Below are 25,930 nucleotides of genomic sequence, written 5' to 3' on the forward strand. Positions count from 1 at the left end.
GCTAGATTGTATCGGCGACGTTAATGAGCAAGCGGTACACCGAAAAGCGTACGTCCATGAGCTCCTCGACGTTGGAAATTTTCAAGCCACACATGAGGTGCTCAGCGCCTGCGACATCGAGCCCCGCTGCGCTGCTACAGGGAAAAGAAAAGTGATTCTAGGCTGATATTCTATATAGCAGGCTATGTAGCAAGGAAGTTCCTGCAAAGAACCAAGTGCTCCGATTGCTCAGGGACATTACTAAATTCAACAGAATGAGTAGGTCAGGGCTGTTGCTCCCTTCTGAAGCACTAAAAAAAAAAAAAAAAACTGGTAGCACCGCTCGAAGACGCCTTCAAGCTGTGCTTCAGTTTAAATGAGTTACGAAGGAACAGTGTATCGCCGACTTTGCATCCTTTCTGCAGTTGAATCCCCCGAATTTGATCGGCTGTAAGCGGCACAAGAAAGAGCTCACAAACGATGTTGTGAAGTTCTATTCAATTATACGCGTTTACTTTCTTGTCAAGGGCAATAACATGGCGCGCGAAAGCAACAGGCAGAAGAAGAATCACCTGAAGTGGAGGCGTGTGCTGTGAATAATGTTATGATGTGGTGGACCAACGTTGCGGCCTTGCTGGCGCTAGGCTATTTATGTTGGTGCGTTTGCTGACTCAAGTTATGAGAGCGTTTCTTGTATTTTAAATATATTCACGAATTTAGCCCAAGACGTATTACTCTATTTTATTACAATGAAACAGTGAACCACATGCACTTACCAACACAATTCTTCTCGCACCAATTTAGATACCGTAACTGACGCAGCAATAAAATAATAGCTGGATTTCTTGAAATTGAAACATTAGAACGCGCTAAATATCATGTAAACACGGTTCCACATACCGTATAAAACCATTGCAGTATTGTTTTATGCATGGAAAAAATGCATTTACGTCTTTAATGCAATGGGCTGGAGCGCCGCGTTTATATCAATAAATGTGACCGATTGCCAAGCTAGAAAATTTACTTCAGCATTTCGTTTTTTCTGACTAGACGACAACAACAAGTTCCTCATTCTCGCTTGGCCTACACTGCTCCGAACGGTATTATAACGCGCACTTCAAAGATACAATCAGAGGCAAGCGATACTATCAGACACGCAGCTCGTCTACACAGCGCAGCCGCCGTTTCGCGCCGCTGAACCGTTCTATAAAATCCCTATATAAGAAAAGTACCGCCATCTACTCTTTCCTCCGCCGCCTCCTCTCCTAAAGCGCTTGCTTTTTCTTTACTTTTTGCTTGCGAAAGCCAAATCGACGGTGGCGCACCTAGAAAGTCCACGTTGAAGCTTTCAGGCCGGGCGCGCGCCGCCGCCGCCGCCGGCGACTGCGGCTGCGCAGAGGACTTTCAACATGGCTCTGAGGCGGAAAAAAAGAAAATATAAAGAAGTGAAAAGCGCGCGCTATCATTGTCCAATAGGAGATAAAGGATAACACAGGAGAGAGCGAAGCGGCATTTGTCAAAGGATGGCGGTACTTTTCTTATATAAGGGGGACTTTACCGTTCTACTGTCCGCAGCGCCAATTTTGTGTCGTGATGCGGAGAAGTGGTGAACTATGCTCGGTCGGCACACCTACCCATCTAGCCACCGTAACCGCGTCTAAATCTCGCGCGCGCACGAAAGAAAAGCAGGGAGGGAGCGCGCCTTCTTCGGTTGAGCTCGAGGCACCGGCGAGGGAGCAAGGGGGGAGGGGGAGGGAGGGACAGCGAGCGGCGTTGTACTCTAGCATCAACTGCGTACTACGCGGCTGCGCGCGGGCCATATCTTGAAAGCAATCGGCGTTGGGGGCAGAGGGGGGGGGGGGGGGGGGGGGGGGCAGACGACAGCGGCATGAGGACAATGTAAGAAGGATGCATTTATGACGATGATGGAGGAACGACAGCTGCACGACGACGACTCTATAAAGACGACTGTATTACGGAGATGGCGTGACCAAAATGCTGTGATGAAAGTGGAATGACGACCACGGACCGACCAGGACGGCATCACAACAAATTCGTGACGAAAACTGTATGAAGACAGCGCAACTAATATGTTGAAATGATGACGATGGAATGCCGACGAGTGTACAACGACTGCTATATGACGACGTTGGTGTTATTTGGTGGCGATTGTTGCGTTTACATACCGATTCCAGCGCTTCGCTTTTGCTTTGGTGATTCCAACAGCAAGGTGGTGGCGTCTAAGGCGGTGTTCTTCTGCTTCTGCCACTCAAGTCGATGAGTCAGTCATCTCAATGATACCATCTTGATAGTGCCTCCAGGGCAGGCGAGGCAGGACTGTTCTGGCTTGCCAGGCGCTTCCGCTCCCGATGTTGAGCTTGCCGGAACGCTTGGGGGTCTGACGGTTAGAGCACTGCACGGGCTCGGGCTTACCCGAAAGTCCGGGCCCGGCCCGGCCCGTGGGGGCAGTTTTTTCACGGGCTCGGGCCGGGCTCGGGCACGGCATGGGCTTTTTGACCCAGGCAGGGCTCGGGTATGTTGACGCGGGCCCGGGCCGGGCTCGGACTTTCTGGTGGTGTGTATGTAACGTGCAGGGAGTTATCCTCGCGCGTCTCGACTCTGAAAAACCTGTTGCACCGGCGCAGCTGGAAGCTATCAGTGCTACTGCTGTGTACTTCCCTTTTCTTCTTCCGTCGTATTTTGCGCTGTTTGAACAGAATGTAAAAGTCCAGAAAGACCAACGTCACCTCAAAGCAAAGGATGGCATTGTAGGATAGGATAGGAATAAACTTTATTTGTCCAACGGTTATGGCTGTTGGTGCCCAGGGCTAGGCTGCCAGAGGTCCATCGCCGGAGAAAAATCTTCTGAGATCCTCGGCCATTGTATTCCTTACCTAAATCAATGTAATGAATGCTTTCAGCTCGGTGTAAGCGCGTTCGCGACTTGCTGATTCTTCAAAGGCGAAGTGGTAAAACGATTACTGGTAAGATAAGGTAATTCGTCACGCGGCTGAAATATAACGCTGCGTCCATCTATGATTGCACGCATGTTCTCAACCGGCCGCCTAGCAGCAGCGCATTACGTTGCACCATGGAGGAACGAGAAGCTTTCTTTCTCAATTTACTCCATCCATGCGTTGCGCTCAGGGCCTGTCGTGGCGTGGAGATCAGTGGTCGTGGCTGCGCTTCGGCTAGAGTGTACTAGAATACGGTTGAGTGGGACAAGCGGCTGGGGCGGCGCATGCTTTGCAGTGAGGCGCCCGACGTGGAAGAATACTGGGGCGGCGGGGCGATAGAAGTGGATTGGGCCGCATCAAAGTCGCCCCGTTGGAAAGTGCTGGCGATACAGCTCGGCAGGGTCATTCCTACTACTTCGCGCGCTGGTAATTTGCGTTCAGACCGCTGAAATGGTGTTCATAATTGCACATGACATGTATTTATGCCTTAAGAATAAATTCATTTCATTCTCTTATTTATTTTATTTTTTTGATGCCACTCGGTGGTCTTCTTCGGTCTCGGGCCGGGTTCGGGCCGGTTTCGAGCGGGGCTCGGGCCGGGCTCGGGCCTAAGGTAATGGGGTGGCGGGCTGGGCCGGGCGAGTAACGTAGATTATTTCCGGGCCCGGGCCAGGCCCGGGTCTAGCCATAAAACTTTTGGTCTGGCTCGGGCGGGTAGCCCGACGTAAAATCGGGCCCGGGCCGGGCCCGGGCTGAAAATATCGGCCCGTGCAGTGCTATACTGACGGTCCGGCTTCCACCTTGACATTCCAGGATACTGTGACCGCAATCGGTTGATTACCCCTGCTTCTGATGGACAGAGGGCGAGAATATCTGGTAGTGTTCAAAGGAATCGATGTTTGCGTCACCGAGACCAAACTGTCCTTTCTCATTGGTGGAAGCCCACGCGACATCGTGTGTGATTCAACCAATGGAAGTATCTTCTGGCGCACTAACAATGTCTGCACCTGCGAACGGCGTCAATGGTGCGAAACTAGAGCACTGATCAGGCCCACTTTATGAAGCCCGAGCCCAGCCCGTGATTCCAACCCGTGCCCGCCCTAGGCCCAAGCGTACATGGCCAAGCGCAGCCCGGGCCGGGCCTGGGCCCGTGGTTTCAAGCCCGATCCCAACCCGGGCCCGACCCGGGCCCAGGCGTTCATTACTAACCTTAGCCAGGGCCCACGTGTACATGACCAGGCCCAGCCTGTAACTAAAAAGAAAAATTTACTTACAGAGTGCGCCGTATGTGTCAGCCTCACCTTTTCGAGGTCTAATCAGCTGCTGTGTATAAGCAATAAAAGACCGAAATCTTTGTTGCTCAGATGCATGGGAACATCAGTGATCCGACCCCAGAGACTGTGCAGGAATTGTCCCGCTGTTGCGCATGCATTTACCGTGGTCGTACGGTCTGGTGCTGCGAGATCATTTGGAATGTGATTATATATATATATATATATATATATATATATATATATATATATATATACATACAGGCGAATTCACGAGCAGTGCCACATAAAATAAACGCACACGTTGCAAGGGGCACAAAATTCTTTAAAGAACACTGCAAGAAGAACTAATAGATACGCGTGTCAAGCCGTTTCTCTCTGTCGCAGCAGCGACTGCGTGATATGATCTCTTTATGCTTTCGGAGGTTTGCAGACTATGGAGTTCATGAATACGTCTGAAACCCTAACCCTGTAGCACACTCGGTAAAAGCTCGCTTTGTTGCTAATATTACTGAACTAGAGATGTACTATATCAGCAAGGTGATGAATATAAAATGTTTCGCATAGAGGCTGTTCTTGCAGAGTCGAAAGTCAAAGCCCATGCAACCAGCCTTAGACAGGAAGGTGGAGGTTCGTTACGCGTGTTGTGCATTTGCCACTTTATGTTTTCTTTACACATCGCCATAAAATAAAGTTGTGTGTTGCGGCAGCCTGCTGCTCTGCCGATCGAAACCTGTGTATTTTAGTGTTTGGTATTTATTTTTACAGAAGTTAGCCATAGTATATACTGTACGTAACACTGTTTTCATGTAACGAAAGAACCCCTAGTAGCTATCACTGAAAATAATTTTCGCAGATGAACCAGTGGCGCACTTGGGGAAACGTACAAGTCGAAAGAAGGTTGACAAAAAAGAACCACGATTTAAAGCGGAGAATACGCAAATGGCTGCGGCTTAGCTCAGCATGACTTAGCTCAGCACGGCTTAGCTCGACCTGCTTAGCACAGCAAGTTATGCAAGGCGAAAGCTTTGTTTAGCCTGGTTACGTCTTGGTTTCACTTGGTTAACCTTTGATTAGCTTAACCAACGTTGTGGTTTTCCTTGCGTTTTCTGGCGTTTTGTCACCCGGCGTCGCTCAGCCTCGACGCCGAGGGAAGCGCCAAGGCGAAACGCCGTGCTCAAGATACACCAGATCTCGCCGCCGTCACCGACGACGCCGAGAGACGCAACGGCAAGATAAGCCGATAAAAGCGCTGAATGTGTGCGTGTGTAAGGGGCGTAGCCATGCGCGCGGCGAGTCACGTTGTCAGGCGGCAACTCAGCTGCGGAGAGCGCATGCGCCAAGCCAGCGGCGGTGGCGCAGGTGGGCGCGGCGAGCCACGTGATATGCGTTGCCAAGGCTAGGGCGCCACGGCGGTCAAATGAAGGTCAAATTTCTGGCGACGCCGAAACTCGGCTCGTCGTCCTTAATAAATCTTTCGCTTCAAAGCTTGACATTATAAATCTCGGTTGGCTCCTGGGTCTAGTGGTTAGGACGTTCGACTCAGCTGCGGGAGGTGCTTCTTTTCAAAACATTTCAAACCCACCGCCTGACACCTACCGATAAAAATGCGCACACGTGTAATCCGGCTTTGCGCCCAGCATTCTTCAAAGAACGCACCTAAGAAAGGGCTGTCCAATTTCTTGGCGCCTTTGTTGCGGATTTTCACACCCTCTATCCCGTCCAGGAGGGCGTTGCCTTCACTCGACGCTATGCACATCTTATCGGCCATGCGGACAACCCGAACTGTGAACGCTGTCAAGTGCCTGAGACTCTCCAATATCTGGAAAGGAAAAAGAGCCCGAAAAAACACGACAAGAAGACAAGAAGGGGGACACACACCAGCGCTGACTGACGACTGAATTCTTTATTCAGAAAGGAACACATATATACCATTCCGAACACATACAGCCAATTCGCGTTGTTTTCCGTTTCGAGTATGTACCGACTAGCCCAAGCGTCTACGGGCTCCATTATCTGCATTGCGGCTAACGTCTCTACGCATAACAGCGGAAGACCCTGGCTTCGGCGCTAACAGGCAAACATTGTCCGAAAGTGTTATTTTGTCCACATTGTGTGGCCGAACAGTAGCGTCAGTAGCTACAAGGGCTGCTCTGGACTACTTGAAGATGACCGGACTAGACGCAACACTTTAAGAAAACCACTGTGTTAGTGTATATTTATGCATCCCTTCCCTCTGTCCTCATCATCATCTTTCTTCGCTCTTTATAGTCATTTTCCCTTTCCCCTGTGCAGAACACCAGGCCACAGCATGTTAGCTCAGGTGGACCCCTCTGCCTTTCTATTAAGTTATCTCTCGCTCTCTCATTCTTTCGAAGAAACCTCCTTTGGTAGAGATAGTGAGTGTAAGTAGTTGTTCGCGGGGTTCTTTTGGAGTCCCTTCCCTCACGTCAAACATAAGACTTCAACTAGCAAAGGGAAATAGCGCGTCAGCTGATGCCACCTCACCGACAAAATAACGCAACTAACGGGTTAGTCCGGAGCAGTATCGTACTGTTGCCGCTGTCTGAAAGGTTATTGAAATGCTGAGTGAGTAAAAGTTTTTTCTGAATAATGCCTTAACTACCAAGATTTTCTTTTCCGACTGTTGCATAATCCCCGCAATTTTTTTTGGACATTTCGTACTACATTGATCTGGTTTTTCTTCGTCGTTTTCTCGGATATCCGGATATGACTGACGAAGGATAAATTCCTTTGCCAGCCATAGTCAGAACACATGGACCTGCCACAGTGGTGGTGGCAATGTTTCCCCTTCCGATCCTTCAGCTCCGGCCATATTTTCTGTCGCATATTGGTTCAGAGATTTCGTGTGAAATAGAAACAAAGTCTCCGTCGTCGGATACTGCGGATTTAACATCCATCAACAGTTCATAAATCTATTCACCGGTCATTGTGAGGATGGCCTCCCAGACCGCACAATAATTTCTGACTTTTTCTACCGCGTTTTTATGGTGTTAGGATCCTGGGCAGAAGATAAAACTCTGCGGGAACCGTCAGTGGCTTACCACATTCAAATCAATGAACAATCTTGCGTTAGTCCATCCTCATTTTTCTTGTACAATGTGGGAATGAAATTAACCCACCCACTTAGTTTAGTAGCTACGCCTTTGTGCTGCTGAGCTCGAGGTCGCGGGTTAAATATCGGCTGCGCCGGCTGCATTCCGACGGGTATGGAATGTGGTAATAATAAAATTTCATTTTCATCGTGAAATTTCAAAGTTTTCGGACAGATGACTCTTCACATACTCTTCACTGGCCCTTGTTGTCGTGCGTTTGCTCAGTATATATGTGGCAAGCTATGCGTCTGAATAAACATTTGTAACCACCATCACCTGTCTTACAATCTACTTTTTCCTTGGGTAATGTTTCTTTTCCTTTCCGTGAATTATTGCGTTACAATAATTGGGTCGTAAAGCCACATGGGTTCTTCATGGCTGACCTGTAGAGAGAGAGCGACAAAATTCGGACACCTTGGTCCTACATGCTGTCAGAAATCTAACTTTTAAGTTTATACCTGTGAACATGAGCACTTCATAATTGACTAGTCGATGCGCCGTTTCGTTTATTTTTGTTGAATAATAGCTCCTAGAGAGGCATACAGTGGGCTGAAAACACAAAACAAGTATATCGAAAATAGGAGTGATTTTGTAAAAGTTGTTGCCAGAGTTTTTGCCAGAGTTGTTGTTATATCGGCAGTTACAGGGAGAAAGTTAGCGTCCCGCAGCAACAGCATAAAATCTTTACTCTGTGTCGTGTGCTTGTATCGCTCTTACAGGCAAGGACATTCCATTGTATTTGTGCCTGTTTCACACTGTCATAAATGTGAAAAACTTTTCAAAAGGTCGCCGCTGGTAAACGCGACTTTATAGTAAAGCAATCGTTATGCTACCATGCAGGTCAAGCTGGCAGCAGCGCAGAGGGATGACGGAGTGCGGTGGGGTGACATCGCCGAGAAAACGGACCTCGGGTACATCAACTCGCTGAGGAAGAACGGCCGGCTCTTTGACGACAGCCAACCGCTCAGTCACTGCGACTCAAACGACACGGCTCCCGCCTACGTCAAGGAAAATGCCGAACGATTTAGATGGCTGATGCGGCCATAGAATCATAGTCACCATATACAGTATAATGTAAATAGCGTACTCTTCTCAAATAAAAGAAAACTTATCGCAGATAACGCAGATGCGAGTGGAAATGTCACAGTGGTTCGACACCCTCGAGGGTAGAGTAGGGCAGCCGGAAAACACGCCGAAAGACGCCCGACCCGCAGGAGCGCGGCCGGTACAGCGCAAGCCGTACAGCAGACCACCTGCGGCTGAGAACAGCTGCATGGAGAACTCGAGTAACCAACATGGCACTGCGTAACGCGTACTTGGTTTGGCAGTGGAATTGTGTGTTTCGCCGTAAGAGGGGCAACCAGCAGCAATTCGTAAAAACCAAGCAAGCACCGAACGTAATCGCCCTCCAGGAAACTGGGTGGACCGCAGAATTACCAGGATACAAATCATATGGCACGTTAGATGAAAAAGCGACAGTAACCACACGGATACACCGAAACATAGCGACTGTAGAACACGACACCGGCGTATACGAAACATAAACCACGTCCTACTCGAAATCATCACCTCCCGAAAAAAAGGAAGGAAGCCTGTTCGTGCTGAGTGTATACATCCACCCCAACAAAACGCAAAGATTGGCACGCTTTCCCCCAAAGCGTTAAACATGTCGAGCAGACACGTACTGGTAATCGTGGACGAAATCCGAAGAAATAGAACTGGGCCACAAGGGAACACCACAAGGCTTGGTGGTTTGCCCCTTCCTATTTACCGTGGTTCAGGCAGAGCTGGAACGCATCGTAGAACTTCAGCACAGTGTGTATGTGGACGACATCACCCTATGGGTGACGGGCGGAAGCGATGGCCACATCGAAGACATTTTACAGCAAGCAGTCAATACGGTAGAGATACACGTGGAGAACAAGGGCGTAAAACGCTCTCCCCGGAATATAGAGCTGCTGATGTATACAGACCTACAAGTAGAGGACGGAAGCGCCATCAAGAACGACCCAACATCACAATCTCGGCAGGGGGCCATCCAATTCCCCAGGCACAACACCTAAGAGTACTGGCACTCCAAATATCTCAGAACAGACATAACGAAGAAGCAATAACTATAAGAGAATAATAATCGCCAACAAGAATTACACCGTCTGAAACAACACAACCTAGTATGGCTCATCCAAGCCTACGTCGTCAGCCGCATAGTGTATGTGACCCCATACCTCAAGTTACACGTAGCGTAAACACAAAAGATAGAATGCATCATAAAAAGGCATATAAATAAACCCTCGGGCTACCGATCACCACGTCTAACGAGAAGTTCAATGCGTTGGGAGTACAGAACACGCTAGACAAGCTCGTTGAGGCTCATACAATTGCACAATACGAAAGGTTCGGGCAAAGCTACACGGGAGGACACATCCTACTCAAGCTCGATGGCACGTACGCTGGGCAAAGCGGGGATACATACGACATCCTGTGATGTGCAGGTTCTTGTTTGAAAGCAGGTCTCTGAGGCAGGGCCTCAGAGGACCGAATCAAAGGACGAAGCCGTTGGTTTCAAAGAGCAGTACGAGACATATAATACATACGTTATGAAGGCAAGTAGGAGAAATGAAGTGAAGAGCAGAAGAAATTAATAGAAAGGAAGGCACAAGTAAAATCCAAGTTAGACTTCACACAGAGCTAGGGCTTGGCGTAGATGATAGCGCGCGTAACAGTTCGATGTGGAAGGGTGGTGGTAAGGCGACGAAAGAAGGGCGTTCGTCTCACCAACTGGATGACGGGCTGGTCGACTACTGGGTAGAGCGCCCGATCGCATCGGCTCCGGCTCGCGGAGGGGACATGGGCAGCTGGCGGCACGTGAAGAGCGAGGCGGCGTTCTCGCCAGGCAGATGGGCGCAAACTCGGGCCCGTAGCCCGACAGGTCGACGGCTGCTTACAGCACGGGCAGACGGCGGCGGCGTTCTGGCGGGGCAGCTGGTTGTGGAACTCGGGCCCGTAGCCCGACAGCTCTCGTTCTGCCCACGGGCGCAGACGCTCGCCGGCCTCGGGCAGCACTTCCCGAACAGATGGAGTAGCGACGCCCAGGAATGGGTTGGCAGGGTGCCCCGGCCGGGTGAAGCCCTGGTGGCTCGGGTCCGGAACCCGACGGCCGTCTTCAACCCCCGATCCGGTGGCCGACATTCTCCTGGTGCCGCTTCTGGAACTCCTCCCTCCGTCTGCCAGAATGCGTCGTTTTTCTTCCCTCTGGTCCGTGTGTTACTTTTGGATTGGTGATCTTCGGGCTCCGTGGGCATTGGTCATTGGCCCGCGTGAGTGCTGTGGTCCTTTCCAATTGGATGGCGCTTGGTTTGTTTGCTTTTCTTTGTGGCGCGGCGCCTCGTGCTTGACGATCTTTGTCATCGTCATCGTCTTGCGCTGATCATGGTCACGTTCACACGCGCACAATTCACTAAACTTTGTCTTCGCGCACTACCACACACCACACATCCCAAGAGAAACTAGAGAGCGCATCATCACACCCCCGTTACCCAGAAACATCCACCCTGAACATCACCGAGAGCCGAGGAATGCACTGATAAGAAATCACTGTCAAGAGCGAAAGCACTGCTTAAGAAATTTCAAAACGACGCAGATGTGGTCTATATAGTCGCGGAGGAATATGCAGACAGTGGACACATGGCAGTGGTCGCCTCAAATCAAGCGGGCAACCCGCTTGCCAGCGGCACCATTAAAACAGGAAATTCCGAAATCGCCGAGGAAGCGGCCACAGCGCTGGTGCTCGCCTCCACAACGGCCAGCGTCGTAATCGGTACGTGACTCAAGAACCGCGCTTCATAACTTCGCTAAGGGAAGGGCCTTGAAAGAGGCGCTAAGGATCAATGACTAACTTTTGCGGGGACTGAGACGTTCATGTTATATGGACGCCCGCAAACTCCTCCTTCCCGGGCAACGAAACCGCACACACTCTAGCTCGAGAGTTAGCGAGCCAAACAGGGTGAGGAACAACGCTGGGCCTGAGTGTGGAGAGAGGCTGCGCGCCTTTTTTCCTGCGCTAAGTACTGTAGGACGCAACAGGGACGAAACGAACACTATAGATATGAAGCGGACACGAAATGACACAGGGGAGCGCAACAGGGGAGTCCCTGTTGCGTCCTACAGTACTTAGCGCAAGAAAAAATGAATGCACACCAACTGGTCCAATTCATAACTGTTCTAGAAACTCAACGGTCAAATACAATGAAATCACCAAACACTACATAATAGGCTGCAGCATTACCCCGCACCACACTCCCCATTAAATAAACAGCAGGCGACAACGGCGCATACTACAAACACCTTCCCAAACCCGATCGCTTACAATCGTTGTTACCCAGAACTCTACTCAGACACATGTAAAAACTGTAATCAGCGGGCGGGTCTCAAGACACATAATGCCGCATTTCGATGGAGGCGAAATGCGAAAACGCCCGTGTGCTTGCGTTGTAGTGCACGTTAAAGAAGCCCAGGTGGTCAAAATTTATCCGGATCCCTCCACTACGGCGTGCCTCATAATCAGAACTGGTTTTGGCACGTAAAACCCCAGAAAGAAGAAAGAAGAAGAACATAATCTGCGGTGGCCTCAACATAGTGGAGGTGCCAGACAACACATTTGGACGGCCCAAAGTTGGTCTTCGAGTTCTGAGCTGAGTAGCGCGGTCGACCACCGCGCCCGTAGAGTAGACCACCGCGCCCTGGGAGAGTGCCATTTTATCTTTATATATTTTACATCCCCACATGTGTTGAAGGGTGGGTCTAGGGGACTTGCGTAGCTTGCATATATCGCTCGTGTATATTTCGGGGTAGAATGTCTTTAATTATACGGGACTCGTATAGGTTTCTGTTTGTAATCACCTCCAAGCAACGGACTCAGCTCTGTTCAGTTTAGTGTGAGGCAGTGGTAATATTCGCTTCCGATTTTGATAGAATTTGGTATTATCGCTAAATCTTGTTAATCTGTCTTTTTGTCTCCAGATCTCCTCCTCCGCGTTCCCCTGACCGATGGAAGTCACTCCCTGCTCTGCTCGGCGAGTAAGACCTCAAGCTTCACGGTGTGTTACCTCGTTGGGGTAGATTGCGGGAATGCTTGGAGTCGTATGCGCTGGGAGCCAGAGCAATTGCCTGTCGTTCTGCTGTGCGTTTGATAATTTTTCTTCGTTGACTGTGATGATGTGCCACGTCTAAGAAGAGATCCTACCTTAGCATAATTTCTAATGGCCGCCTGAGAATCGCTGATGATCTCTATTGAGCATTCGTGGAGACCAATGCTGGTGCAATGGTTACCTCCTCTGCTGTCCCGGAATGTTTGGTATTAACTGACATGCTTGTAAGGGGTCTTTGGGTCTGATCTACGACTACTGCCACGTAGCTATTTTTGTGTGGGTATTCAGCCGCGTCTACAAAGGTTGCTCTGTCATCTGACCCATAGCTTTGGATCATTTTCTCAGCTCTACTCGTGCGTCTGCCCTTGTTGTAAATTGGATACATGTTTTTGGGTATATTTGTAACTAGGAGCTTGTCACGAATTTCTCTCGTTATCGTCCTCTTTTCCCCGTATTTAGTGTGGTCATTCATTCCTAGCTTGCGTAGTATATGACGTCCTGTTTTGGTTTTTATTTGTCGTTCCACCTGAGATGTTTTTTGCGCGTCTATGAGTTCCTCCAGTGTGCTATGGAGTCCCTACTTTAGGAAAAGATCCGTGCTCGTATTGATTGCAAACCCTAGTGCTAGTTTGTATGCCTTTTTTATGAGGATGTTAATTTTGGTCATTTCAGCTGCAAACCAATTGGGGAAGGCTGCTATGTATGTGATCTGACTGATGACGAATGATTGTATGAGCCGTATGGTACTTTCTTCCTTCTTACCCTGGTGCTTGTTAGTAATTCGTTTGATTAATCTGATGGTGTTCGTTACCTTTGTGTCTATCTTCCTTATGGTTTGCCCGTTTCTACCTTTGTTCTCGATTACTAGACCGAGCACCTTGAGCTGGTTGACTATTGGGATATTCCGCCCGTTCTTTGTGTGTAGCTTGACTTGCTCATCAGCCTCGTTTCTGTCGTATACTTTGGGAGGCCTGCCCCGGAGTGTGGGGCGGTATAAGAGAAGTTCGGATTTCTCTGCAGAGCATGTGAGACCCGTTGCCTACGAAGTGTTCCTCTACTGTGTTTATTGCGGTCTGGAGTCGTCGTTCTATTGATCCATCGCTACCATCACAAACCCAGATAGTAATATCGTCCGCGTAAATTGTGTGATTGATGGACTCTATGTGATTTACTTTTTCGGGGAGTCTCATGAAGACGAGATTGAACAGCATCGGAAAGTGACAGAGCGTTGCGGCAGTGCCAGCCACCCCGATGGCGATCTCGGGCGACGTGAGCCCTTCGAAGGAGATGACTGCTTTCCTATCTGATAGGAAGCTCTTATTGTAGTTATACGTCCGTTGCCCTAGTCCTATTCGATGGATGTTTTCCAGCATGGTTGCGTGGTTGGCATTATCAAAAGCCTTTTTAAGATCAAGCCCCAAGATAGCCCTTGTAGAGCGAGTTTTGTAATCGATTGTCTGATGCTTAAGTTGAAGCATCGCATCTTGTGTGGAAAGGTTTTTGCAAATTCCTATCATTGTATCTGGGTATATGTTATTATCCTCTAAGAAGTTATCTACTCTGTTAAAATCACATGTTGCATTAATTTTCCGACGCAAGATGTTAGGAAAATTGGTCTCAGGTTGCCGATCTCAAGCATCTTACCAGGTTTCGGACTAAGCGTTATCGTCGCTTTCTTCCAATGAGCTGGTACTTCTCCCTTTATCGAGCACTCGTTCACGTAATCCGTTAGTTTGGCGATCGATCCATCATCGAGGTTCCTGAAAGTCTTGTTTGTTATACCGTCTGGGCCTGGGGCTGATTTGGTGCTTACGTTTTTGTAGGGCCGCGCGGATTTCTGCCTCCGTGAATTTCTCATCTAATTGTGCGTTTATATTCCCGTTGTAGCTAGGATGGTTGCAAGGGGGTGCCTGCGTTATGTATTTCTGCTCTAATTCTTTGAGAAATGCCTCTTCCGTGCCCTCATAGGCGTGCATTAACATAATAATGGCTGTCTGTGTTCTTGTTATTCTCAGGGTCCAGCAGGAACCTGAGCATGTGCCAGGTTTTGCCAGTGCTAAATTGTCCATCCGTAGTAATTACAAATCTCGTCCCATTGTTTCTTTGTTGAGTAGCGCTGTGATTTTGACCTTTAAGTCTATTTTGAAGCGACTGCTTAGCTTCCCCACATGTGGAGAAGTCTTCTGTCGCATTTCTCCATGTTAGATTCAGGTGGTGCTATTAACGCGATAACGTTTAGGGCCCCGTGTCACAGAAAATCCGGCGTCGGCGTCGACATTGCCACCCGCGGTCGAGAAAATCATCCCCAACCACGCAGGCCCTCCAAATATATTTGACCACTAAAGTTGCTCACACTTTGTCTTTCATTCTTTACAGAGTTATTCCTCGGCATTTTGAGTACCAGCCCACAAACAATTGTCATGAAACAAAACACCGACAGCGCATGCCTTTTATTCTAAATCTTTTCAGGCTGAAGTATTAAAGGTGCAAACAATAAAAGAAGGCCGACCCAAGAAACAGGCCGCGTTTCTACCAGAAAGCGCGCTTTCGTGGTAAGCGTTCAGCGTCAGCGTTTCTCGGTAAACATTACGGTTACATAAGCTGCAGTTGTTGGGAAGTGTGAGAAACAGTCAAGGATCTTTGAATGTTATCGCCTTCCAATCTTGAAGGCGAAGCTTAAGCGTCCTCCAATTTTTTTTTGGCCGCTTTGCCGTCATCGCTGAGCTCCTTAGTTCATTGTTCTATGTCTGTGATGGATCGTTGCTGTGCAGTCTCCCGCGTTCTACGAAGTAGTTCCCGGTCTATTAATTTGATCTGTCGTTCCTTGTGTCTATTCTGCCATTCTTTGACGTTTGACTCCGATATGCGGTGATCGCTACCCAAACCTTCTAGTGTGTTGCGCCACGTCACCTTTTCAATATTCTTGGTAAATGTTAGGTCTGGGGTTGTGTCCCTGTTTAGCGCGGCGCCTACTCTGGTTGGAGTGCCGGGGTCTGTGACTAGCGTGAGGCCTAATTCTTCCGAATCGTTCCAAAAGGCCCTTCCTTTTGGTCTTGTATATAGATATCCCCACGTGGTGTTTGGGGCATTAAAGTCTCCTCCTATGACTACTGGATTTTCTCCAGCTAGTTTGAGTGTTTTCTGAAATAAATTCTTGAATTTGTGCTTATGTTTCGTGGGGTTGCTATAAATGTTCTCGAATAAATAAGCTAGGATCTGTCTTCTTTTGCGGGATGAGTTCCGATAGAATATTGTCTATGTGCGCTATGCCTATGTTGTGTTGCACGCACGCTGTTTCTTTTTACCAGTGTGGTTAATGCCCTGGTCTCCCCTTCGGCATAGCCAAAAGATCTGTATCCTGCCATCTTTGCGATCCCATGTGTTTCCTGCAGAATTATGACGTCCGGTTTATCCTTGTCTTTATCCTTGTCGTACTGCTGCAAAACTGACTTTTTGTAACTTCTACAGTTCCATTGCCATATCCTGAACCCTTTTTTAGCGAGCCTCATTTCGGGTGCAACCATGGAAAGAGACGGGAGGTTGGAGAGAAGCTGATCTTATATAATTGTGTAGCTGAGGAGTGGGTAAGGATTCACCAGGTAATGGGTAAGGTCCATTACCTGGTGACTGTTTTACCTCTAGGATGTATAATCTATTCATAATTGCTACTATTGCCTTAGCCATTTGGATCATCATTTCGTCCTGTTTTTCATTTGCCGTTTGTATCCCTACTAGGGTCTTCTGGACATCGGCTTATGCTTTATCCACCGCCGTGTTATCTAGTTTATCACTTTGAGTGGGCTCATTCCCTTCGTACATCTTATTGTCCGGGATTTCAGTTGGATCTTTCGTGCTCGCGTGTGGAGAGAGAGTTACCTGATTTAATTGGCTTTTTCCTTCCTTGAGACTTTTTATTTCATCGCTCCTACGTGCTAGAATAATCCTCAACTGCGCGTTTTGTAATTTAGTTCCTTTATATCGATATTAATGGCAGTGTCCCCTCCAGCCCCCGGGCGCGCGCCATCAACCACGTCTGCCCAGCTCACCTTGGTTGTCGTGTTTGGTGAAGTGGGTGGCCTAGTTCTGGACCTGGATCTGGATCCGGGTTGTGTCTCCGGTGTCCTTTAGCCGGACCGGGATAAGGATCTGGGGGTGGGTGCAAACCTTGTTCACCATCTGGAGCGTCGTTGCCTGGCGTTTGGTCTTCCACGAGATTCTGCCCTGTCTTCTCTTCAGGTAGCGTCTTCATTTCTCGTTGCAGTCTTTGCCATTGTCGTTGTTTAACGATGAAGGGCTTCTTGAATTTGGCTTTGCACGTCTGTTGCATTGGTGACAGCAATCCACTTGTTTCCGGTACAAGGAGCATCGGAGCAGCGCTGCCCTGTATCGGCCGTACGTGGGCACATTGTGTCCTTCAAAGAGCACAATCAGTGTGGTAGTATTACTGATTCTCTTTGCTGCTATCGCCGTTGGGTTTTTGTTCGCAACCCCCGCTGCTGTGATTTCTCTTGGGCCCTCATCGAGTGGGATTTCTCTGATGAATTCTATGGCCGTCATGTCCGGCGCCTACTCGTAAGCATTGGTCACGTAAAACTTGTCTTGAATCTTGATACGTGGATATTTGTTGGCATGCTCTTGATCCGATGTACTGACGATTAAGATATTTTGACATTGTTGGGGCAGACAATATTCTCCTCACTTTCGTCTCGAGGGATGCCTGCCGCATCTCGTACCGCCGCTATTAGGTGAACTATACCGTGTTCGGATATTTTGAGTCCTTCACGTGGTCTGATCACAATCTTGTAATCCCCTCGTGGCAAATGTGGCATCCTGCTTGCCTTGCGTATCTGCTCTAGCCTTCCTTTCCTGGGGTTATCGTTGCAATTGTCGGACCGCGTCGGCGACAAGGCGCTCTCGCGATGTTGGGAGGTTTGCCGATCTGATCTTCTGTGCCTGGCCTCCTTCCATGCCTTGCTTATAGCCATTTCTTACTGGGTTATGCGGCGCCCCTCTACGGTGACTTCCATTATTGAGAGCATGATGGGTAATTGTTGAGGAAGTCGGTTCTAAGGCGTGCGACCTCGCGGCTCTCCCGCCGCGAGGTGGGGCAAAAAATTTCGAGTTTTTGACCACGTAACTCGGTACGTGCTTTAAAATTTGTTTCTTCCTTGCGCAGAGCTCGGCGCGATCACTGTTGAAAAGTGGGATCACCTCTGTACGCGATTCAGTGTCATGAAAACGTAGTACGAGCTTCGTAACCGGTGCCAGTGCCTCAGGTCGTTACGCCCGTCTTCAAGTACATTTTGTAGATGCCTTAGTAGTGAACACTAGCCAGTTAGGTACTTTCCCGAAATATACACTGCGACCTCGTCTGACGCATCCCATGTTTTTTTAGGGAACATGCGCATGCAAGGCAGGCCTTTCTGGCCAATGCAAGCATTTTTGCCACCCTGATTTACTTGAACCGGTAAGTTCTTTTTTGCCTACATCGTCAAACCCATGTCACCAGCCACTAAGAGTAAAAAAGAGCAAAAGAAACAATGCCTACCTTATCAATAATAGGTTTTCCGTTGAGAAATTTTTAACTATACCAGTTAGTCATAAGTGTGTCTTCAGTAGTGCATAAGCCACTCTGATTTGGCTGCTTACATAAAAAATAGCAGAAGTCTGAGTTTTGTTTGTCATTTTATTTTCCATGTTCAGGCCAAGCAAAGACAGCCTGGATTTTCCCTCTTGTAGCGACGTCCAGCCGCACTGGGGCCGTGCTGCCACATCAAGCTTGTATGAGCCACGACCTGTGAACACATTTTGCCATGTTCAACGGCCAACACAGAAAGAGTTTCCTAAAGACGTTCAAAAGGAAATTCTGAAAGAACTGATTGAAGCTGCGCCAGACTCTGCGCTAGCTAAGCACAAGACACGAGCTCGAAAGCCACAAACTCTACAAACAAGCAATGCTTCAGATGTTCCTCACATTTTGACACTTTATTTACACAGAACCATGCAAACTCTCCTCTGAGTGACTGTGCAAAGTTCCAGTTTTTTGAATGTGTGTTTAGAGAGCATTTTACGAGAATGAGGTTTGTGTAACTGATGACAGAGCAAAACACATATGTGAAGGCACAGTAAATCAGCAGTGCACACTGTGGTAAAGTGAAAGAAAAGAAAAGAACAAGTGGTAGCATATGCAGAGAGTTGTACACTTTTCAAGAAACAGCGAGTCGCACATGGTCGGCAAAAATTGAAAGAATCTATCAAAACCGCTCTTTTGCTGGCAATAAAGCAACAGCTTATGGTAAAGAAAATGTACATCTTGCTGTCCACGAGTATGAACAACTGCAAAATGCTACAGTTAGCAGGCTGGGGCTCGTAGTTGTCCCTGAGGTACCATGTCCTGATGGTGTTGTAATTCAGGATAAAAAGAAATACCTTGTTGAGGTTAAGTGTCCCATGTTGGGCAAAGAGCAGAGCATCGCTGAGCTGGTAAAAGAAAAAAAAACTGACATACATAGTCAAAATTGGAGAGAACTATACATTGAAACTTAAGCACAGTTATTACTCGCTAATTCAGCTGGGCCTCTTGCTTTTAAACCTCGACATGTGCCACTTGGTTGTGTATTTCAAGGTAGAAAGCTTGGTGATCCCTGTGATGAAAGATGTCCGGCACATGCATGAACTGCTTGGCAAGTTGCAGTATGTGTATTTTAGGAAAGTACCTCCCAAACTTGCCGACATAAGCAAAAGGTAAAATTGTGCACAAAACTTGGCAAAGCCATGCCACATGTATGGCACCACGCATTTCATAAAAAAGGGGCGAATGACATCTTCTGAAGTAATAGGTACTTAGTGTAATATTATGCACCATTATGTACATAATTTAAATTCAATTTATAGGCAGCAACTATTTTACTTCATGGGTGTGTCTGACTATAGCAGGATACAACCTAAGTCTCCAGTGAAACTCTTTCAACATTGTGCCTTGCCACACAGAACAGTGCCATAAAAAAGCGGTCAGTTGTTCAAACTTTCCTTGCTTGCATTGCTTTGTATTGTTAGTTAACTGTGCTTTAAAGAACCCTAAAAGGCTGAAATCAATCCAGGGCCCTCCAATATGGCACGCCATTTGTTCATGATGCGGATTTAGCACTAAAAAACAGCCCTTCACTACAAAAACTTATCGTCAGCTAATATTGGTGAACACAAGTTTGTCATGCCACATGCTACAGTAAATAGTTGATCAATATGCGGCAGCATTTCCCACAGTATTGTACCACTGAACATTTTGAATATTTTCACTCGTATGTATGGCCCTTTCAACGTGTACTCTAGCCCTTGCAATGTCAGCCGTCTTCAGGGCTTCTGCTTCAGAAAACTGGCTCTCCTTTCCTAAGAATGGGGGCCTAACAATGCCCACAGCACGAGATGCACACAGATCATCAATAAAATAACCTCTGTCAACCATGATGTCGTCAGTGAAAGACTCTAACTTGTCAAGAAGGCCGCAGCGTTCAGTAATAGCTTTGTCAGATGCACGTCCACCAAATGCATCACTAATAAATGGTATTGTACCTCCGGGGCTGACACACACAAGAAATTTAACCGTATAGGTTGATTTATACTGGTAAGTACGTCAGCAGACGACACGTCACCAAACCTGATCGTTCAACTGCAATTTCAGTGCAGTCTACACCTCTTACTCTGCTGTACTTCTCGAATTGCAAAGGTGTATTGTTTAACACCTCTTCTTTGAGGCTCATTCAATGGCTGACTGAAAAATTGCTGCAAGAGGAAGTTTGTGAACAAAATACCTGTGCACAGATGACGCACTGCATTGCAAGAGCACACCAACTGATGAAAATGAAATAGCATGCCTCAGAATAATAAACACTAAAATAACTCTATCTTTCACAGTGGCTTCCAACTTGTTTTCTCTTTCGTGCCTCTCCACGAGCTGGACAACCTTGTTTAGAAGCGTCATATTTGGAATTCCAGTGAAGGCATTCAGTTTATAATCTGTAGTAAGAAGTTCTGTGATCTTAAACTTCTGAGCCACGTCATGTAGTACATTGGCCTGCATTGCCTTGTCTGCACTAGGTGGTTTCTGTAATTGATGGAGGAGGTTTTGCACCTCCGCTTCTGTGTGTCCTGAAATAAAAAGTTGAGTAGCTGTAGTAGTATTAATATTGGCAATGTTAGTCTATGTAATTAACCCGATTCGGTGCCCAATTAAGAACCCAGGAGGTCAGTAGCTTGACGTACCAAGGCCAGTATTAGAGGGCAATACCAAGAGGCGGGAAGGGTAAGGGGGGATTGGATAGCAAAAGGACAACGAAGAGCCAGCGTTTCATTTTAGTACAGAGGCAAGGACAGTTGGGGCAAGATCGGTCTAGACGCAAGTGGTATAGAGATTCCTGGGTGGAGATAGCATTTGTCGGAATTTGGCGAAGAAGGCAGGACTGGTGACAGAGAGGAAGGATGCAGCTCCGGATCATGGGTAAGGTAATGCTACAGTAGATAGGAGTGATTTGCCTCGTGCAACAATTACGGTAATATTTACAAATCTTACCTGTTGGCATCTCTTCATTTCTTACATGGCTGCTTGGACAGGAGCTTACTGCAGAAAGCCAGGCTTGGACAGGTTGATCTGCGGTACACAAACAAGGAGAAACACATGGATGAACAGTTTTGTCAGAAAAGCATGTGCACTTGTTTACAAATTACCTATGAAATGACGATCACAAAAACAACACAACCATGCAGTAATTCATATTTCATGTGATGCGTCTTTCGTATGTCAACACGCAAAAACCGCGTCGCCTCTGACAATGAACACAAGTGCTCGACATTCTGTGCTGGTGACGCACTTATAAACAGGGTGTCAAGGCACAACTTAAGCAGTTGAGGCAGGCTTGCAGGCAGAAATTAAAGATAAGAAATCCTGTAACGCTTTCCAGGATGAGTACTCACCGCAGTTTTCGGCTCCACATGAAACGATTGGATTCATACCTGCAAATTCATAATACAATCGCAACCGCGTTTGACATACCAACAGCGATACTTGCACATTTGCGACAGCCTTGCAATACGTCAGCGGAATCAATGAAACAGGTAAGCGCCGCGTACCAAGCGCACGAATGCAATGACTCGGGAAACTATCGAATGTCGGCACCGGGAATTAAGAGATAGATAAGGCACAGAAGGGAATTATTTTTATAAATTATAAACACAGGATTACAGTGCGTACCGTGGCTGGTCTCTGTCACTTTCCTTCTGCTTCATCTGGGTTTCACTTGTGTTTCGTGCGTCCGAACAGGTATTTTTATTGAAGGCACGGCCCCTTCCTTTAGCCGCGGCAGACGAGGCTTTAGGCTAGAGCACTGCACGGGCCGATTTTTGCGGCCCGGGCCCGGCCCGGGCCCGTTTTTACATTGGGCGGCCCGCCCGAGCCCGATCAAAACATTTATGGCGAGACCCGGGCCCGGCCCGGGCCCGGAAATAATCTACGTTACCCGCCCGGCCCGGCCCGCCACCCCTTTAGCTTAAGCCCGAGCCCGGCCCGAGCCCGGCTCGAAACTGGCCCGAACCCGGCCCGAGAACGAAAAATACATGTTTTTCAGAGTTGAGAAGCCCGAGAATAACTCGCAGAAAGCCCGAGCCCGGCCCGGGCCCGCGTCAAAAAACCCGAGCCCGGCCCGGGCCCGGGTCAAAAAGCACACGCCGTGCCCGAGCCCGGCCCGAGCCCATGAAAAAACTGCTCTACCCGGCCCGGCCCGGCCCGTGGGCCGGGCCGGGCCCGGGCTTTCGGGTAAGCCCGAGCCCGTGCAGTGCTCTACTTTAGGCTCCCATCTTGTGAAAAACCACAGCACCGCCAAAGAAGGTTAACAACATAAGCACTGAACGACTGGATGGGCAAAAAAATTACCGAGGTGGCTCCAGAAGTAGTCTTCTTGCTTGAAGTGCTCGCTGCAAACATACATCTCGCCGGTGACTTTTTTACCGATGCGCAGCCTTGCAGCCCACAATTACCGCAGTTTTTTGTGTCTCGGGAACACATGGAGGCTTACCTCTCCCGCTACGGCATGGTTTCAGCACTACGGAACGCTGCACATGCGATTACTAATCGCTTTTTTTTCCCTTTTCGGCGCGTCCATGACTACCGCGAGACCGAACCGCCGAACTGCGTCGGAGATTTCTATCACCGGGTGGCTGTTTCGGAGGAGGGCCGCGTGGCGCCGCCTGCGTTGCTCGAATGATCGAATATACAAACGCTCACGCAAAAATTTTGATGGTGATGATGATGATGTCCTCAGCACATGACTCGTACTCACTTCGGGGGATTGGCCAAGAATTGGGTACCTGAACTTTTATATATGGATGCTGAAATTACGTTACTGTGCAATTTAGTAATCAGAGCAGGGAGATTAATCATTGCTAAGAGCTCAGCTTCAAATACGGGAGTAAAATCTGGCAGTCTCAAGGAGAATGACCAGCCAAGCGAAAGCGAGAAAATGCCTACGCCCGCCTTATCGTCGTTCACGGAAGCGTCAGTGGCTATTATGTTAATTGTGTGTACGTGTGCAAGGTAATCTTGCAACATATTATTTAATAACCTGACTGAATGAAACTTAGGGTTCTGTGGGAAAATTTCATCGAATTCAATCTTTAAATTCTAATTTGAGTCATATGATGGAATTACGTCTCGAATTTTTACATTTAAACTGTCTAATTGCTTTTGTACAAAAATAATCTGTGGAGTGTGAAAACGTGGCCAATGAGCAAGAAAGAAGGAGTTTGCATCGTTTATAAATACATGTTCAGATCGTCTAATTAGAGAACTGTAAAATTTTAGAAATGTTTGTATCGTTAAGATGCGAAATCTGCAGGGCAATGTTGGTAGGCGCGCTTCCTGATAAAGAACATTGTTTGCTACAAACCTAGGGAGTCCCAGGCACAGGCGCAGGGCTTCACGCTCCAAAAGAACCAGAGGCTTAGTTTTATAAGCTGGGCTTCCCGAAAACAATACACAGCCGAATTAGAGTATTGGACGCATGTACATTTTGTATATCATTATGAGGGCTTCCCTACGTAGTCCATATTTTCGGTTGCTCAGTCTGCGTAGTAAACCCAAAGCACGCTGAGCCTTATATGCCACCTTTTCTATATGTGGACTCCAGTTGAGTTTTCCGTCATCAATTGATATCTAAATATTTAAGAGACTGAACCTGGGGAATGGGTTCTTGATTGTAAAATATAGAGATTGAAACCGGATGCATAAGTGGGAACACCAATATTGCGCTTTTATTTACATTTAATGACATGCAAATTGATTGAAGCCATACCTCAAGCATACTCAAGTATCTCTGCAATTTTTGGTATAAAGAATATATGTCGTTATCGGCCGCGAAGAATGCAATATCGTCTGCATAAACGTAAACTTGCACGTCTTGAGTGGCTGGAATGGAGCTCATTAATATGTTAAATAATATTGGAGATAGGACTGCTCCTTGGGGGACACCACGAGTCTGTTTGAATTTAGACGAAGAGCAGTCATCCTTAAAGCAATCAAATTCTCTTGATCTCAAAAATTCTGCCAACAACGCAATAATATATTTTGGGGCATCATGATTCCTTAGTACATTCAGTAAAACTGAATGTTCCACGGAGTCATATGCTTTAGCTATGTCTAATGTCACCAAAGCGGCATATTATCTTCTTTTTCTCGCGAGCTGTATGCGGCTCTCTAAATCAGCGTGGGCACACCATATAGAGCAGTCAGCTCTGAAGCCTATTTGATTTGGATTTAATATTAAATTATCCGACATCCAGCCAGTAATTCTGTAATGAAGAACACTTTCTATGAGTTTGACCATATTAGAAGTAAGAGAGATAGGTCTGATATTTTCTATGCTGTAACCTAATCCTTGTTTTTTAGGTATCGGGATTACTCGTATCATCTCGTAATCGTATGGTATCCAGGTGTTGTTTAGAGAATAGTTTATAATGCTTAGGAGATCACCAGGAGATAGTTCGAATAAAATTTTTATCATATGCACGTAATTCCATCAGGACCTGGACCTGACAAGGGTAAGTTTCGAATTACTTGAGCTAATTCAAGCAAATTAACTTCATTAAAGTCTGACATTAGGGCTGGTTTTTGCAAGTTATGTGACATCGACGACATGAATCTACACTCAAGGCCTTTTGCGATCTGTTCTAGTGATTTTGTCATTTCATCAGATGATAGAGTTACATAATCAATATTAATTGGTGGTGGCAGAATTTTGCGATTTCGCATATATCTAAACAGCGCTTTTTGTTTTTGGGATTTGAAAGGAAATCATAGTGGTTCCTATCATAATCTTCTTTATATTGAGCGACTGTGCGTTTAAATAGAGCGGTGTAAAATTTGTAATCAGCCCAATTTTTGAGGGACTGGCTATAAAGTAGTTGTTTCCAAGCTGCTTTTCTACGTCTGTAGTCTCGTGTACAGTCTGGATTCCACCAAGGACTATGAGAGGCTCTCTTGGCAGACTCAATAATAAATTCAGCTTCTTTGTATGATCGTTTGATTACAGCACAAATTTTCATAGGTTTGGTTTCTTCGCGCTCTTCAGAATGGTGGGCCAAATGTGCTTTTAAATCATTTTTAAATTTATTGTAGTTTATGAATACTCGGATCTGAGAGCACGATGGTATTAACGGGCAAGCAATTTCAAAAATTATTGGACAGTGATCACTGTTGGTTGCACAGTCCAAGGCTGCCCAAGATGAACTAGTGAGAGATGGACTTATGAAACTTAAATCTAAGGCTGAGCGCGACCGATTGGAAATAAATGTAGGAGATCTAGTGTTGAGACAAGTCATATGGTTATCGGTTGACCAATTCCACCAGCGTTTGCCACATTGATCTGTTCGAAAGCCCCAACACGTGTGATGGGAGTTGAAATCACCCACAAGGATTTTATCCTTGCACCATGACGTCAACGCGGAATCCAAAGATCGAGTGTCCTGCACACCCGCAGGAAAGTATACATTTACTAAAAGAATGGTAGGCAGCCCGGTAAGGTTACATCTATGGCAAAAATTTCACTTTCAGGGGACATATGTTTGTATGAAATTTGCACCTTGAGACTAACTCTATTGCTAATGAAGAATGCTAATCCTCCGCCTTTCGATGGACGGTCCAATCGGAAAGATCTGAAGTTATTTATATGAAAAGTTTGATGTGTTGAAAGCCATGTTTCTTGCAGTGCAATAATATCCGGGGAGAATTTCGATGCCAATTACAATAGATCTGTTACGGCAGAGTGAATGGATCGGCAATTCCAATGAAGAATTTTGAGGAATCCTATTGTTGCGAAAGGATTGACTCAGTAACTGCCTTGCTTAAAATGCTGTCTTTTAAGAAATCATTCTTTGTAAGGTTGTCTTTGAGGTATTTTTTGGTCTTTGAGTGAATG

The 25,930-nt window shown here is 47.2% G+C and overlaps 1 protein-coding gene across 4 annotated transcripts in view; it reads left to right on the forward strand.

Moving 5' to 3' along the window:
- The window catches only part of LOC119459020 (beta-1,4-mannosyl-glycoprotein 4-beta-N-acetylglucosaminyltransferase), a 59,735-nt gene extending 47,158 nt beyond the window's left edge, over positions 1-12,577 (forward strand). Inside the window, exon 2 of one of the 4 annotated variants that reach the window (XM_049670984.1) lies at positions 12,343-12,486. In XM_049670984.1, the coding sequence (XP_049526941.1) occupies positions 12,343-12,366 (24 nt within the window). In that variant the 3' untranslated portion in view covers positions 12,367-12,486. Of the gene's footprint in view, positions 1-8,163; positions 8,855-12,342 lie in introns of those variants that run through there. The other 3 variants (XM_049670981.1, XM_049670980.1, XM_049670983.1) reach the window with 3 other exon arrangements.
- The last annotated feature ends 13,353 nt before the right edge of the window (positions 12,578-25,930 follow it).

This window comes from Dermacentor silvarum, chromosome 7, assembly GCF_013339745.2.
Source record: "Dermacentor silvarum isolate Dsil-2018 chromosome 7, BIME_Dsil_1.4, whole genome shotgun sequence".
Lineage (NCBI taxonomy): Eukaryota > Metazoa > Arthropoda > Arachnida > Ixodida > Ixodidae > Dermacentor > Dermacentor silvarum.